This window comes from Ursus arctos, unplaced genomic scaffold (genome assembly GCF_023065955.2).
Source record: "Ursus arctos isolate Adak ecotype North America unplaced genomic scaffold, UrsArc2.0 scaffold_16, whole genome shotgun sequence".
NCBI lineage: Eukaryota > Metazoa > Chordata > Mammalia > Carnivora > Ursidae > Ursus > Ursus arctos.
Genome location: NW_026622830.1, coordinates 386,768 through 402,834, shown reverse-complemented (window position 1 = coordinate 402,834; position 16,067 = coordinate 386,768). Strand labels below are relative to the sequence as shown.

The 16,067-nt window shown below is 63.6% G+C and overlaps 1 protein-coding gene across 10 annotated transcripts; it reads right to left on the bottom strand.

Moving 5' to 3' along the window:
* Window positions 1-2,795: 2,795 nt before the first annotated feature.
* On the bottom strand, window positions 2,796-16,002 carry UCKL1 (uridine-cytidine kinase 1 like 1). 10 transcript variants are annotated; one of them, XM_026503944.4, is made up of 15 exons: window positions 15,852-16,001; window positions 8,865-9,055; window positions 8,580-8,686; window positions 8,296-8,466; window positions 8,139-8,210; window positions 6,882-7,071; window positions 6,733-6,794; window positions 6,052-6,068; window positions 4,136-4,234; window positions 3,971-4,064; window positions 3,820-3,882; window positions 3,598-3,720; window positions 3,337-3,444; window positions 3,113-3,269; window positions 2,796-3,030 (listed from the first exon to the last, which is right to left on the bottom strand). In XM_026503944.4, exons 1-15 carry the CDS (start codon window positions 15,962-15,964, stop codon window positions 2,951-2,953), a joined length of 1,647 nt encoding a protein of 548 aa, XP_026359729.1. In that variant the 5' UTR covers window positions 15,965-16,001; the 3' UTR covers window positions 2,796-2,950. The 10 variants fall into 10 exon arrangements, with proteins under 10 accessions (XP_026359729.1, XP_026359728.1, XP_026359731.1 ...); XM_026503943.4 differs by lacking the exon at window positions 6,052-6,068 and adding an exon at window positions 4,908-4,927; XM_026503946.3 differs by having other exon boundaries at window positions 8,865-9,052.
* Window positions 16,003-16,067: the final 65 nt, after the last annotated feature.

Genomic DNA, 16,067 nt, shown 5'->3' with positions numbered 1-16,067 from the left:
CTCTCCGTCCGGGCCCGGACACGTGGTGCCCGGGCGGGCCGGGTTGGGGTCGGGGCGCTCCCTCCGCGGCTCTGCCTGCTCCTTGACTGGGGGGCGCAGTGGGGGGCGCAGCGGGGGCGGGGAGGCCCGGGAGGGGCGGGGCCGGCGCTAGCTCCACCCCGGCCACGCGACGCCGGGGCGGTTCTTGGGCCCCCGCTGCAAGCGGGGTGGTGACCAGAGGAGTCCAAGCACCGGCGCCCCAAGCCAGGCCCACCCACCTGCAAGCCGACCCCGGATGTGCCGCTCCTGAAGTCGGTGTAGCTCCCACCCCAGCCCTTCCTCTGGCCCCAGCCTGTGGCCGTCAAGGAATGGGTCCCCGTGCGCCTCCGTGTGCGAATTACCCCCTTCTTGCTCTTCTAACCCAAGCCCATCCCACATCCACCCGCTCACCACTGCCCTTTGCACCTCTGAATCTCCTGCTCAGACCAGCCCCCAGCTCAACCTTGCTGAGCCTCGAAGTCCCCGGCTTCTGTGTGGTTTCCGGCCGCCTCCCGCCCTCTTCCAAGGATTCCCCCTGGAGCACTTGGGGCTCAGGAATGCAGGCAGGGCATCTTCCAGGATGCGTCCGACTCCGGGCGCCCGCTGAGGCCCCAGACCCTACTGAAGACAGCCTGCAGGACCTGCTCCACTCAGTGTGACAACCACATGTGCCCAGTGCTGGGTCTGGGGCCCCATCTCGCGGCAGCCCCCCCGCCCCCGTTTCCAGCTTCCCTTCCTGCCTCGTAGGATCCGTTGCTGGGGAAGGGGTAGCACCTCGCGGGCTGACAAACCTGAGATTGACCCTGGAGACACCATTCTCAGGCTGGACAGTCCTGGAGGCGCTGCCCAAGGACCGCGGCACGGCCCTCTGCAGGCCTATGTGTCATGGGCTTCTGGACTAGGGTACAGGGTGGGCTCCAGGTCTGCACCCCACCCACCTCTCCCCTACGGAGCCCTGAGGATGTGTCCAGGCTGTAGCTCCATCCCCCCAGCTCCCCTCAACTTCTCCCCCAGGTGCCTGCCCTGCCCTTCCCCCCAGCTTCTGCTGAGCCCCAGAGGAGCCCAGATGCCCAGAAAGGCAGCCCCAAGGCCACCTGGCTCCCAGCCCCCCGTCAGTCCGCCAGAGAGTTTCCTAGGGATGGGCTCGTCCACCCCTGGAGGGCGACGCCCTAGCCTTCTCCCCAGACTGGATCCCTTGATGTGTCCAGTAGCTGCGCTGAGTGTTACCCCAGGAGAGTCTTGGATCTCGGCTCTGGTCCTATCTCTGGGACTAGGAGGTTCCCAGGGGCTGGAGGGATTACCCCTTCCTTTCGCTGGTACCCTGAACACCCTCTCCCAGTACTGCTTGGAAAGTGACCCATTTCTACCACCGCCACAGGGGCCTGGCCGGAAACTGGCTCAGAAGTCCCCAGCCTATGGCCTAGCCTCCCCAAGTTGGATGAGCAGACCACAGCCTGAGGGGGCAGGTCCTCTGGTTCAGGCCTCCTGCCTCCCGATCCCGCCCTGGGCCCCCAGCTGTCCTCCCCCAGGGGCCGGTGGCTGAGTTGGGTGGGGGCAGCTGGGCCGTTTCCTTTCAGCTGCATCTGTGCACCGCGGCCCGTGAGATGCGTGTGCGTGTGTGGGTTGAGTTTATTCTCAGGGAGCTGGTCAGCCCCCAGCTGGAATAAGGGAGGCCTCCAAGGAATGATGACCTAGCCTCTCCCTGGCCTCTCCTTAACTGTTTGCCCTGTTCCTTATCTGGGAAGACCTGACTTGACAGAAAGACAACTTCCCAGCCTCAGGGCCCCCGCACCCCTCCTAAGCAGGGCCCGGCCGGGTTCCCAGCACACAACACAAGAATGACAGAGTGAGTGGGGGCTCTGGAACATGGGAGAGGGGTCCACTCACCAGCTTGGGCAGAAGTCCCTCCTGCTGACCTTTGGGCCCTGTGTTCATTCTCTGCCCCTGGTGTCTGGCCACCCCTTTGGACAAGCCTCCTGCCTTTATCTGCCTGCCCTTGGCCTGGCCCCCACCCAGTGACTTCCTGTCCCCGCCCCCACAACAAGCTTTTCCATGACATGGCCTTTGGGGAGGGCGGGGGACCAAGGAGACAAGGAGGGCAGGAAAGAGGCAAGACACAGGTCTGGACCACAGAGGGGTAGGGAGACTGGGGGTGCCAGTCTCGCTGCCCAGAGGTCTATATCACGCACACCCCACCCAGGCAGGCCTGCCACAGACAGGCTGTCTGGAGGCCGCCGGAGAAGCCTGCCTTCGTCCTGAAGCCCTGAAGCAATGAAGGCAGGGCTGGAGGTGGGTTTCTGCCCTGAATAGCACGGCTGGCCCGTGGATGCTGTGTGGCCATCTCCCCTGCAAGTGGGGCTTTTGCCAGTGGTGGGAACAACCTGTCACTCCCTCCTACAGCCGCCTACACACCGATTTCCGGTGGGTTCCCCGACAGTACAAACACGTGGGGGGGGGGCAGGGGCGGTGGGTGGCTGCAGAGGCCATCTCTTGAGACCCAGAGCCCTAGGTCCAGACCAGGGGCCCATCTGGCAGAGCCAGGAGCTGCGGCCCCCAGCTCTGCCCTCCTAAATCTGATACTGAGCCTGGACTCTAGGGAAAGCCTAGGGCAGGACCAGGAACGCCTGTTCTGCTGAGGATAAGGCGAGGTTCTGACCAGGCTCCTCGACTCCCTTCCTCTCCATGGGGGCCCTGCAGCCTGGGGACTGGGGCTACCCCTCAAGCCCAGGTCCCAGGCAGGACAGCACTCGCGTGCCCCCCAGCTAACCAGGCACGGCTTCATTTTCCCAAACTTTATTTTATAAAATGTATAGAGTAAGTTACAGTGGTAACATCCTTTTTAATTAAAATAAGTTAGGACATCGCTGTAAGCAAGGCCACGAGGCAGGAAGAGGCTGGGTGGCGGCAAGAGCAGCGAGGCTCAGAGTGGCCGCTAGCTCGTGCAGGCCACTTCCTCCTCATCGCTGCCGTCAGGCGCCGCGTCCGTCCCAAAGTAGCGGTCACCGAAGTTACCTGGGGAAAGAGACAGACCCTTGCGGTGAGCACTCAGGCCCTCAGGCCCTGGTGCGCCACCGACCGGCCCGGGCAGGCTCACCGATGCCAGGGATGATGCGGAACAGGTCATTGACGCGCTTGTCCACCGCCGTGGTGATGATTCTCACTCGTGGGAACGCATAGGCCACCGAGTGAACACCCATCTCCGCCATGAGCAGCGACAGCAGGAAGATCTTGTCCTCGGGAACGTCATGGTCCTGCGCAGGAAGGGGCCGGTAAATTCCGACCCGGCCCTGCCCCGCGCAGCCCCCTGCGCCCACTCACCAGGAGCACACGCACAGCCATCATGGCTGCCGCGCCGGTGGACACGGTGCAGTCCATCAGGATCACGTGGTCGTCACTAATGTCCTTGGGCAGCCGCAGGTAGTGGAGCTGCGAGGGGCCACAGTCAGAGCCCGCCCGAACCTACGGTTGCCCTTCGGGCTCCCGCCCCCGCACCTCGGGCGCCCCGGTGCCCCCTTCCCGGCCCCGCTGTCCCTTCCCCAGCCCCCACCCCCCGCCTCCCGGAGCCCCTCAGCCCCGCACCTCGGGCTCCCCGGTGAGCTGGTTGGTCTGGATGAGAATGGTGCCTATGCGCACATCTTTGCACACGGCCCGCAGAGCCGGCTCCATGGTCTCCCCCGCACGCAGGATGGACACGCCAGTGATCTGGGGGCCCGGAGGTGGGGAGGGGGGGGGATGAGCTGGCCGGACCTCCCACCTCCCGGGCCTCCCCAGCCCCGCCCCCGGGCCGCGGGCGGCTGGTACCTGCTTCCCCGCATAGCATTTGCCCGCGTAGTCCTGTCCCTGCGGGGTCTGCACCACGCAGTCCTGCGCACAAAGGGCGTGGGGACGCTCGTGAGAACCGGGAGCCGCCCCCCGCCCGTCCCGGACACCCGCCCCACACCCTGCTCCGCACCTGGAAGGGCAGGAAGGAGAGCGCGTGCTCAATGAGCAACCGCATCAGCCTCTTGGAGTAGAAGATGAACTCGTCACGGCTGGTCTCCTTGTCCCTGCGGAGCGGCTGGGTTAAGCAGAGGTGTGGGCCGCCAGGGGCCACCTCGCCGCACCCAAGGGCCCTCACCTGATGATGGTGTGCATGCCCCGCACCTGCGGCGTGCTCTTGAGCACACTCAGCGTCCGGGGCAGGGGGTGGCACTGGTGCGCCGAGGCCAGCGCGGCCCTGGGAACACAAACCGATTGGGGGCTCAAGAAGGGGTGTCTTCTCCCTGAGCCCCATCCTCCCACTCCGGACACTGTGTGGGGGGCGCACGTGATGGGGACAACGAGGTGTGCAGGTGGGGGCCGCCGCCTCCCTGTGGCTGATCTGGAGGGAGGACCCCAACCCCCAAATACCCCGCCAGGCGAAGGTTGAGCAGAGCAGCTGACCATCAGGTGGGAAAGGAGGGGCTGTGGTGTGAGCCCCCCTCCCAACCCAGATTCTCTCCTGCGCTTGCTTGCTTGCTTGCTCGGAGAAAGCAAAAGGGGACCAGGTTGCGGGAGGGCGAAGGAATCTCAGCCCCAGGATGGGCAACTGGTCCTCAATCCCAGAACATGTCTCCCTGGGAAACAGCTGAGCTTCAGGGCCAAGCCTCGCCCTGACTCTTCCCTCCAGGGGATGCACGGCCCCCTCCGGAGACGCGCGGGCAAATTTGGCTCAGGGCCTGCCCTGCTGCACCGTGCCCAGGGTGGGGAAAGGAGCAGGGGGGAGCGGCAGGGCGGAGCAGAGGGGGCGGGGAGGGGCAGAGCTGGGGGAAGGGCAGGGCGGAGCAGAGGGGGCCGGGCGGGCAGGGGCGTGCGGGAGCAGCCCCCCCCCCCCCCCCCCAGCGCACAGCACAGCAGCACTCTGTCCTCACATATCCCAGCGCAGCTTCCTCTGCTCGCCAGGTGAAGAGTGTTCAGGGAGGGAACAGGGCAGGAAACCCAAGGGTTTACAAAGAGGCGGAAAAGAACAGAGAGAAAAAGACCATTTAGCACGGGAGCGAGTCCCTGCGGCCACCAGCTGGCCTGAGCAAGAGAAAAGGCAGGTGGCAGGGCGAGACCCTGGGGGGCTTTGTTCTCCTTGGTGTGGCTGGCAGCACAGGAGCATGAGTGCCTGCACCGGCCCGCAGCCCCGCTGCCGGTGGCTTCCTGCCCACGGGTCACCACTTCCTTGGCTGGCCAGAGAAGGGAAACTAGCCGGCTGCGCTGAGGTGTTTTTTTCAAGTTTGACACCCTGGAAACTTGATTTTCAGGACAAAGGCTTCCAGGGGGCCTGGCAGTGCAAGACCTGCAGGTGCTGGGTCTAGATGAGAGCCAAGCGGTGACTCATGGAGGGCAGCACGCTGCAGGGGCCGCTCCCAACGCAGCAGCTTCAGGGCTCCTGAGCATGAACTGGGGCTCTCCTGGTGCACCCCAATGCCACAGAAAGCCCAGTCTCAAGGCAGGTCATTCATGCTGGACACTGTGTGGGATGGGTGTTTCATCCACTCTCCCCTGTGAGTTCAGAGCTCCTCCTGGCTCTCTCTCCAGAGAGAGTGGGCAGGGGGTCAGGCGGTTGGGGTCTCACCACCATCTGGGGGCATCCAGACTGGACCCTCAGATCAGGCAGAGGACCCTCTGGCTGCCGAGGGACATGCCTGTGACTGCTGATGGGGGGTTGGGGGGCAGCAGTGCTGGCTCAGGACAGCTGTGCCCTCTGGCGTCAGACCCCATGCAACCAGCCCCATGTCGGGGAGAGGCCTCCAGAGAGGTCTGACCAGCATAGAGTCAGGGCACTGTGTGATCCTGGGCAAGTTCCTTAACCTCTCTCTCTTAGTTTCCTCATCTGCCAGCAAAGACAGACACAAGCAGTGTGGGGGCCACCACACCATCCTTTCTTCGCCTGGGGCAGGGCTGCCACAGGGGATCGGCATGACAGGAGAGGACCCTCCCACCTGCCCAGGTGACAACCCAAATTCCGAGCTGCCTGTGGATGCTGGAAATGCCTCCTTCTGTGCAGACAGGTGTGGGAAGTCTTACCTGACACTGAGCTCACGCTGCGGCAGCAACACAGGGAGACACAAGGGAACGGGGTGGCGTGTCAGTGGCGGGAGCACTGCTCACCTTGCAGTCACCGGACACCTCGGCCCTCCGGGCCACCCCCACCCGGGAATGGACCTGCCATAGGCCCAAGGGACCATCCCAGGTGGCCACCAACCACGGGAGGGAGCCAGCTCTTATGGCCCGTATCCTGGGCACCCTCTGGACTGGGCACGAAGAGCCAGGGCTCCCGGGGCTCAGATTTCAGGCCTCCAGCACCCCATTATAAAGCCTGCCCAGAGTGGCAGTGCCCTTAGCCAGCCCAGGGCATGTAACTTCAGGTTGGGGCATCCCTCCTGGAGTGCTCAGGATGCGGGCCTTGGCACTAAAACCCAATGATCCCCTGAAGGTTTGGGAGGAACAGGAGTGGACCCTCCCACTCAAGGCTCAGCTCGGCCTGGAGTATCAGAAGGCACCTCTGCACCCCACACTTTCTCAGGAAACCCAGGGGCCTCTGCCAGCACAGAGCGCTGGGGGCTGACTGAACCAGCCTGGGACACTGGAGGGGGACAGTGAAGCCAAGGGGGCTGCACAGCAGGCGGCCGTGGTTGGTGGCAGCAGGGGAGCAGGGCGTGGGCTGGGGGGCTGCAGGGACCTGGGGACCGAGCCCAGCTGGCTCACCTCCTCCAGCTGGCTGTGCATATGCTGCACGATCAGGTCAATGGCCACTGTGTTCCCGCTCCCTGCGACGGGACAGGTTAGGAGGGTCACATGGGGTCCGAAGCCCCCGCTGCCCACACTCACAATGGCAGCTGGGTCTGCAGGCTCACCCCAGGGCACCACGATGTCTGCCACACGCATAGTGGGCTGGATGTACTGGTCGAAGGCAGGTTTGACGAACTTGTTGTATTGCTTGATGACACCCTCGATGTCTCGGCCTCGCTCGCTAATGTCCCGGCGCAGCCGCCGCACAAGGCGGATGTCAGAGTCTGTGTCCACAAAAATCTTCATGTCTAGGAGCTGGATGGGGAGAGCGGGGTGCTGAGTGGGGCACGGCACCAGCAGGGCCAGTGTGGGCGACCTAGGGACCAGCTCCTGCAAAGACCTTCGGGCACCTCAGAGGTGTGGCTGGCAGTGTGCATGGGTGTAGGGAAATGTGTGGGGGCAGGTAAATGGGGAGGGTGCTGTCCCCCAGGGGCTTCAGTCAAAGGGCACCAGATGGACACTGGCTGCAGAGGCAAGGTGGAGCTGGTACCATTACTATGGGTCGTCAGCTGTCTGTGTGCCCTCACACATGTCAGGGGACAGGAGACTTGTCCCCTCCCCACCATACCCCCCACCGCAGTGCTCGGGCTTGGTGAGTTCAGGTCTGGCCCTAAAGGGGCTGTTGAGGGGCTGGGGACTACTGCCTGGTAGGCAACAGGGTTCTTGGGCCTGAGCCCAAACTCACTGGCCTCAGAACTACAAGGAACAAGGACCAGAGCACAGGCCTCCCACATGGGCCTCAGTGGGGACGGAAGAGGGAGCCACCCACAGCAGGGCCTGGCAGGAAGGATGCAGCTGTGCATGCCTCCCAGGGGGTTGGACAGCACAGACACAGGAGGCCATCTCCATCCCAGGCAAGAGCACGCATGTGCATGCACATGTGAACCAGCACCCACTACCCCAAGGTCACTCTGACCTCAGTGACTGCATGGGCCCCAGAGAGCAGCAAAGGAAACAGAGACAAGATGGCGAGCAAACATAAGAAGAGAAGGTCAAGGCGCTGGCCCAGGGCTTGCACTCACACCTGGGAGTGAGCCCCTCCTTAGGCCGCCTCCCGCACCAAAGGCATTTCCACTCTCTCTGTGGGAGTGGTGGGTCTGTTCCACCCAATGTCCTTGACCCACTCTCCAGAGAGCAGCCATTCCCCATCCAACAGCCAGTGACCACACCACCGGGGGGGACAGTGACCACGTACCACGGGGACAGAGTGAGTGGCTTGTCCTGCTTGGAGGAGGCAAGTTTAAGGTTAGAACCACAGGAGAAGCAGGGGACTAAGCAGGGATGGGCATTCCCAGCCAGACCATAAGCCTTGCTGCCCTCACCTCCAGCAACGTCTTGTCAGCAAAGGCCATGATGCCCTCGAAGATGATAACGTTTGCACCATAGAGTGTTTTCTGCAAAGGAATCGTGCAGCTGGTCGCCTGCCATGCCTGCCATGTTCCCAGGCGGGCACGCACAGCCCGAGCCCACTGGGCCTACCCAGTCCTTCTTCCGGCTGTGGGTGGTGAAGTCGTAGACAGGCACCTTGACGCTCTTGCCCTGTTTCAGCTTCTTGAGGGTGGACACGATGAGGTCAAAGTCAAAGGCGTCTGGATGGTCGAAGTTGAAGTTGTTGTGGGCAGCCTGCTCCTGCTGCTGCGTGGTCAGCACCTGTGGGAGGAGGCGCTAGGGGCTCTGTGTGCCCTCCGCACCATCCCTGGGACAGGGGCAGGGCATCCAGGCCCTCTGCGGATGTGGCCCGCGTGGGCAGGTGTGCTCCTCACCTTGTAGAAGGAGTCCATGGACAGCAAGACCACCCAGGGCACGTCTAGGGCCTCAATGATCATCCTGGCCACAGTTGTCTTCCCGGAGGCACTGCCACCTCCCAGGCCTGCAGAAAGGGGCAGAGAGACCCTGAGCAAAGGCAGCAGGGCCAGCCCTGCCCCCAACACTCTGCCTGCAGCTTCCCTCCCCTGCTCCCCAGGCTTGACCCCACTCAAGTGCCCGAGGCAGCCCACGTTAGCGGCAACGCCACTTGGGTGTTGGATGGCAGGTCCTGCCTTGCTCACCGATGGCAAAGGCCTCCTTGGACTGTGTGCCATGCTCATTGTACCAGGGCGGCCGTCCGGCCGTGTAGATGGTGCGCTTGCTGGTGCGTAGCAGGGGTGGCTCAGATTTGCACTGGCTGGTGGTGCGCCTCCGGGGTGAGCGCCTGGTACCCACGGGCGGGAGGAGCCTGTCCAAGGATTCTGCATTGCTGCTGCAGAGGAGGAGGACATGCCTGCCTCTGCCCAGGGCCACCAGCCACCCCGCCATCCTGCGTCAGGCCTGGTGTGGCCGGCCCCGGGGTCCACCCCACACGCAGGCACATGGGCATGGCCAAGCTGGGCAGACTCAACTGGGGGCACAAGAACGCTGCCTGCAGCCCATCCACAGAGCTCCTGGCCTTGAACTGTCATTGCCCACACACATTCAGAGGGACAGCAAACGGCATTAGGGGAAATGAGGAGTGCCATCCTGGGCCTGGCCCCTGTCCCCTCAGATGAGAGGGGAGCACACCAGGGGCAGTCAGGACCCCATCAAGGACCATGTTCCCTCCCACAACACTCTTTGTAAGATCCAATCCCTGCCACCCTGAGGGGCACACGGGGAGAGGGGCTCCCGGACAGAGAGGCTGCTGACGGGAAAGCTGAGCGGGCTGGCAGAGGAGATGGGTGCAGGAGGGAATCCCTGGGCTGGGGGGTACGGGAGGGAGTCCCTGGGCTGGGGGGTGTGGGAGGTGCCAGGAGGGAGTCCCTGGGCTGGGCGGTGCAGGAAGGAGTCCTTGGTCTGGGGGGTACGGGAAGGAGTCCCTGGGCTGGGGGGTACGGGAGGGAGTCTCTGGGCTGGGGGGTGAGGGAGGGAGTCCCTGGGCTGGGGGGTGCAGGAGAGAGTCCCTGGGCTGGGGGGTACGGGAGGGAGTCCCTGGGCTGGGGGGTGAGGGAGGTACAGGAGGGAGTCCCTGGGCTGGGGGGTGCGGGAAGGAGTCCCTGGGCTGGGGGGTACGGGAGGGAGTCTCTGGGCTGGGGGGTGAGGGAGGGAGTCCCTGGGCTGGGGGGTGCAGGAGAGAGTCCCTGGGCTGGGGGGTACGGGAGGGAGTCCCTGGGCTGGGGGGTGAGGGAGGTACAGGAGGGAGTCCCTGGGCTGGGGGGTGCGGGAAGGAGTCCCTGGGCTGGGGGGTACGGGAGGGAGTCTCTGGGCTGGGGGGTGAGGGAGGGAGTCCCTGGGCTGGGGGGTGCAGGAGAGAGTCCCTGGGCTAGGGGGTACGGGAGGGAGTCCCTGGGCTGGGGGGTGAGGGAGGTACAGGAGGGAGTCCCTGGGCTGGGGGGTGTGGGAGGGAGTCCCTGGGCTGGGGGTGGCCCGTAGGGCAGCCCTTGCTTCTTGCCGTCCAGCACACTGAAGACCGAGAAGGCAGAAGTCCCCAGGAGCCGCAGCTGGAAAACCCAATCTGGGGAAGGCACAGACAGCATCTGCGTCCTGCTCCCGCCTGTGCTGTACCCCTCGTGCCGACGTGATATGCTGACTTCCCATTGGTTCCTAAGGGACATGGTGTGACTGCCGGCCCAACGCCTCAAATCCCAACAGTGACAGCTCTGGGGAGACTCAGTTTGGCTGAGTGGCCCAGTTGGGAGGTAGTGCCTGCTTGATGCCTGCTCAGAGTCTGTGCTGACCGGCCTGGTCACAAAAGCCAGGTGTAAAGATGGCCACAGGGCCAGGACAAGCTCGGGGAGGAGGCACTTCTGGCCACCGCAGAAAAGAAGGGCTGGGCTGGTCAAAATACCACCCTGCAGACCTGGTCCAGAGGCTGCAAGGCCGGTGGGGGCCGCTGCAGCTGCTGACCGTCTGGGCAGAGCCCCAGTGGGTGGGAGGAACATGCAGGGAGTCAGGTGCATGTACTGGGCCGGTCAGGCCTTGTAGGATGTTGCCTGCAGCACTAGCTTGTCCACCCCTGGTCTGGGACCCCAGAGAAAAACACTGCTCACTAGCATGAAAGCCTGAGAAGGTGTCCTGAAGTCTGCTTAGCTGAGAAAGCCAAGTGCAGTAAGATGTGAACCCATTTCTAGAACCCAGCAAACGCGGCGTGCTCACCCGCACGCACCTTCGTGTCAGTGCATACGAGCAAAGCGGGACACACAGAAAAAAGATGCAGACATGCCAAGATTGCCCTGGGGACCAGGGTTTGGGACTCCTGCCACGTTGAATGTCTTATAAGCACAGACCAAGCCTGCTACCACCGCTACACCCAGCAGTGTGAGGCCATGGGGTGCCAGGAATCCGGCCAGTGAGGGCGGTGCCAGCTTGCCGAGGGCCATGAGACTGCCTTTCTGCCTCTGGAACAGCCCGGGCATCTCCGCCTTGGGAACGCTGATGTTCCCAGCTGTGCAGTCCGCCCAGAGCACCTGGTGCTGCCAAGAGCCAGGAGGACGGTGTGCCCACGCATTTCAGAGTAGCAGGTAGCGGAAGGAATTCGCTAAAGCCAAAGGCGGGACAAATCACACCAGCAGTGCCTGAGGGCTCTGAGGACACCTGCCGCACAAGTCCTAGTAGTAAGAAACCTGCCATTACAGGACAGGAGCCACATGGCACATCCCGGGGGAACAGACAACACAGGGCTGCCACAGCTCCTCGTTGTCAGGACAGCACGAGGAGCCAGCAATGGAGGTAATTAGCCAGTCTGTGTGCTCGGTGTCACCTCTGCAGCTCTGGGGACAGGCACTGCCACCCAACAGTCAGTGTGAAGGGGACTCTGCCAAGCATGGAGCTGCCCCAGCGGTGCTTCCCACATTCCCGCTCGGTCAAGCCAGAGATGGACACAGAGGGGGTGGGGAAGGTTGGGGGGGGGCAGGAGAGAACAAGCAGGGGTGTCTCCAGGCCCTGGACATACTCCTCTAACAACACTGAGCACACAGCCCCGGGGCTCACCGATGCACTGCCCTCCTGGCAGCAGCCCACATACCCCAGAGAGGACAGACGGTCCATTTGGGGAGAATGGAGCCCTCCCAGCAGCCGCAAGGAAGCTCCATGGTGGCCCTGGGGGTGATGGCAGGCAGAAAACAAAGTCCAGCCCGGCCCCTCCCCCTGTGCCTTCTGGGAGAAAACTCTAATGTGGAAAACCCGACTTGCAAAGGAGGAGGGCCTCACCATCTCAGGAACAGGCTCTTGTGTGCTGGTGCCGCAGGCTCTCTCTCCCATAGCCAGGACTGCCTCAGGGCAGCGTAGGCCTGGGGCTGGCACTGCTCCCATCCCCCTGCTTCTCACCCCAGTGCAGTGGCCTGACCTCTCCAACAGGAAACTCTGAGTCCTTATTTGTGAGTGCTCCTTGTCCTATTGAGGTAGTGACGGCCACAACCACTGATGACTTCTGAGGCTCACGCTGCCAACAGCCCGGGGCAGACACCGTCCCAGGGAAGAGTGCCCATGCGCCAGGAAGAGCGGAAAGTAGGCCAGAGAGAGCTTTGCCAGAAACCCGCCCCATCTGGGGCGTGTGACGGGTCTGAACGGTATCAGGCTGGGTGTACAGCCAAGCCCAGCTCCACTGCCTTCTCCAAAGCCCCGTCTCTCTCTGGGAAGCAGGGAGGAAGCCTCGCTGTGACCTCAGAGCAAGCCTCACCCCATTTTCTCAGCGACATGACCTTGGAAATGGGAATGTCGCACCGAAGATCTCCTCTCCCAGTCCGCAGATGGATGGGGTGCTTCTAGCCACAGTGACAAAAGGTAATTTCAAACCAAAGGATTATGAGCCACAACGGACAGAGACTCAACTGTAACAGACAGCCCAAGTAAAACCAGCCCCTGCTAGAGGCCAGCCCAGCCTGGCCCCTCAAGAGCACCTACCCGGCCTGTTTGTCTCCTGACGTCGATTAGACACACGATGTGCAGGGGTGCGAGTGGCCAAGCCACAGCAAAGGCGGGTTGCCTCACCACAGCCGCGGAAGATGACAGGCGTGCCACTCACCTGCCTTCTGCTCCAAGGGCCCAGCACCCCGAGATCCTGATGCCAGGGTAAGCTGGGGGGCTGCTCATGGCTGGGACACAGGGGACGGCGGACAGCAGGGTGATCCCAGGTGTGTACAGAACATCTCCACTCTGCCGCTTAGACCCCCAGTAGCTCCCCAGGACAGCTCAGGGACCACCTGAACTGCCCTTCCATGGGTGGGCAGGCAGCACAGTAGGCGAGGAGCTGGGGCAGGGATCGGAAGAGCCACGTGAGGAAAGAACGGGACCCACTGCCGGCCTCTGTGTGAGGCCAAAGGCATTAAGAGGGTCACCCGTCTGGGGGCTGTGTGCTCTCCTGATATTAATAGCACTGACCCTGCTGAAAAGAACACTGTCGTGGGGCCCTGGCAGAGCTCAGGCCGGCCCTGGGTGTGAACTGCCCCCACCCCCCCGCTGTGCACTGGCTGGAATACTGCTGGCCCAGGCTTGCTGAGGACCACGGTACACCCCCCCAGAACACCATGGAAAAAACTCCAGACCCCAGGCCTGCTTGGGACTGTAGAGCCAACCCCCTCCTACCCACCCACAGCAGAACAGGGAAATTGGGGAAATCGGAGTGTCTCCAGGCCACGCCTTGCTGAATGTCCTGAGCCCTGCGTCACACCCTTGGCCCCAAGGTGCCTTCTAGAGGCATAAACAAACCTGAAACTCTAGCCACCCGCCCCGCCCCTCCAGGGGTAGACTCCAGCACATCCCCCAAGGCCACCCAGCGTTCAGCCAGGGGACACAGACAGTCTCTAGCCTGGCAGCAGGAGGAAGAATGGGTTCAGCTTGCTGAGGATGGGTCAAAGAATCTTTACTGCAGTGTGTTAAGGGGTCTGCATCCCTAAGTCCCTGGCCTCCTTTGCAGCTTTTCTCCTGACTTGGCTTCTAACAACACAGAGGCTCGGGGAAGAGAGAAAACTCTACATGCCGTTCACACACCTGAAGAGGGGCTACTCCTGGCAGCCGCCTCAGGAGAAGCCTCTCCTGGCCACCCAGGTAACAAGGGTGTGTCTGCCTCCCTGTTCAGAGGCACCTGGAGGCAGGACTGAACTGTCCATCTTTGCCCACAAGAGCTTCTCCCTCCTGACCCCCAGTGTGGACACATGGGCAGGGGCCGGCCCCCCCTTCAGAGGCAGGAGCTGTCCTGGGCAGGGCTGCAGAGTTGGGGCGTGCAGCACCAGGGCCTCCACAAGTGCCTGACACCCTGTCCGGGTTTAGGGAAGTTTGCTGGATGAGTAAAAATGAGGCCAAATGGAGGAGGGAGGAGCGGATCCACTGCGGCCTGGCCCTAGGGATCCCAGACTGGCTCAGGGACAAAGAGGTACCAGGGCTTTCTCAGGACAGATCAAGTACTGTGGGGGCTGAGAGGCTACAGCCCTAAAGGGGCTGAGAAGACTCAAGAGGCTTGCAGGGCCCCTACCCCACCACCCTGGAAACCTCCCTGCAGAACCCACTTGTTCCTTCTGCTCTGGACCGGCCCAGTCAGCCTCCCTCCATTCCCACAGTTCAAACCCATCTCCACCTGGACCGCACAGGGAGAGACTGCCTAAGGGGTTCACTGTTATCACCGCTCTACCTGCACGTCCAGTGCTGAAGTGTCCAAGGTCCCTGACCCTCCAGAGGAGCAAACAAACAAAACACAATGGCGAGGCGGACTAACCGCACAGACGCAGCCACAATCATGTGGACAGGGAAGCTGGAGCGATGGTCAGCGGGGGCCCTCAGGGGGCGTGCAGGGATGGTGGGGGCAGCACAGGGAAACAGCGCTCAGGTTACCAGCATCGGGGAAGAACCGTGAAGTCCAGGGGCAGTTCCAGGGCAGACCCCGTGGGCCTCTGGAGAAGCGTGCCGCTGGCAGGTCCTGGCTCCCTTCCTACAACATCCACCTCCCTGGGCACCATGAGGGACACCTGTGCCCACTACCCGACTCCGTACACAGGGTGGGGACCAGCTGCAGCTGCCACCAGTCCATGTCTTCGGTGAGTGCTTCTCTCAAGAGCTCATCTGGCGTTACCCTGTCTGATCTCGGGCGAACTCAAAGACTCTTTGGAACTGGCAGGTATCACAGACTCAAGTCTACGAGACGCAGTCATCCTGCGCCAGAATGTAGTCACTTTTCGCTGGGAAGGTGTGAGCCTCCTCAGGGCAGCTCCCCTCGCCTCGTTCCTCTCCCTGCCAATACAGTGGCTCCCTGGCATCCAGACCATCCTGGAAGAGGCCAGGCACACAGCATTTCTGCCTTGGAGACATCATCCAATCCGCGCGATGAGATGCCCAGGCCGGAACGACGGCTTCCTTGGATTCCCCCTCCCCCACCCGCTGGCTGTCGCTGAGCCTTCCTTAAGGGACAGGTCAGACCCCGAAGTGAGGAGCCAGCCCTCAAGGGCGGGGGCTGCTCCAGAGCAGGGCTCAGCCGCCACCCCCTGGTGGGCCGAGCCCTACGAGCACCAAGTAGGAGCCCATTTCCTCTTGGCCTCTTCCACCTCCCCGGTCAGGGTGACAAAATGGCTCTTCCCCCGCTGCACCCCTCCAACTCCAACTCTTGCAAAGCCTCCACAGCGCCTCGAGGTGCGGCACAACAGGTGGGGCAGTCACAAGGCACCCCAGACTCACGAACCCTGGCCTCTCGGGTGGGGCAGGAGCGGGGGCAGGGCCTGAGTCCCCCTCAGAGCGCCAGGGAGGCACACGCTCCCGCCCCTCGGGACGGGCACCAAAGTCAGCTTCAGGACAATCCGCTTTACCCGGCCGGCCTGCCCACGAGCCCGTCCCCGCCGGCCACCGCGAGCGGCGGCGCACGCACAGTCCCACCTCTCGGCCCCGCGCCGTCGGCTCCGCCAGGCCCCGGGGACCCTCCCACCGCGGGTGCCGGTAGCCCCCGCGCGTCCAGGCCCAGCTCGTGGCCGTCGCCCCTGCCCGCAGGCCAGCGCCCCTCGGCACCGCGGGCGGGGGCTCCGTCTCCCGGGGCCTCCCCCTCCCGCAGCAGACGCGAGGGGGCGTGCGCGGCCCCCAGCCCGTGCCCGGCGCGCCGCGCCTACCGGTCCTCGCACGCGGTCTCGCTCCTCTCCGCCGGCTGGTCGGGCCCGTCTCCGGCCGCAGCGGGCGGCGGAGGCAAGCGGGGCGCCTCAGCAGAGGCTGGGGGCGCCGCCATGGAGCTCAGAGGCCTCGCCGCGGGCCGCCGGCCGCGGGGCGGGGCTCTGGGGCCGGCCGCACTGGCCTCCGGGAGTCGTAGTTCGAGGCTTTGCGCCCCGAAC

What these genes read in the sequence shown, in the direction of transcription:
- UCKL1 (XM_026503943.4), bottom strand. Translation starts at nt 15,964, where the DNA reads ATGGCGGCGCCCCCAGCCTCTGCTGAGGCGCCCCGCTTGCCTCCGCCG. An exon ending in AGACATCGTGGTGCCCTGGG is followed by an intron (nt 6,795 to 6,881) that starts GTGAGCCTGCAG and finishes GTCCCGTCGCAG; the next exon opens with GGAGCGGGAACACAGTGGCC. An exon ending in AATGCTATGCGGGGAAGCAG is followed by an intron (nt 3,721 to 3,819) that starts GTACCAGCCGCC and finishes CCGGGCCCCCAG; the next exon opens with ATCACTGGCGTGTCCATCCT.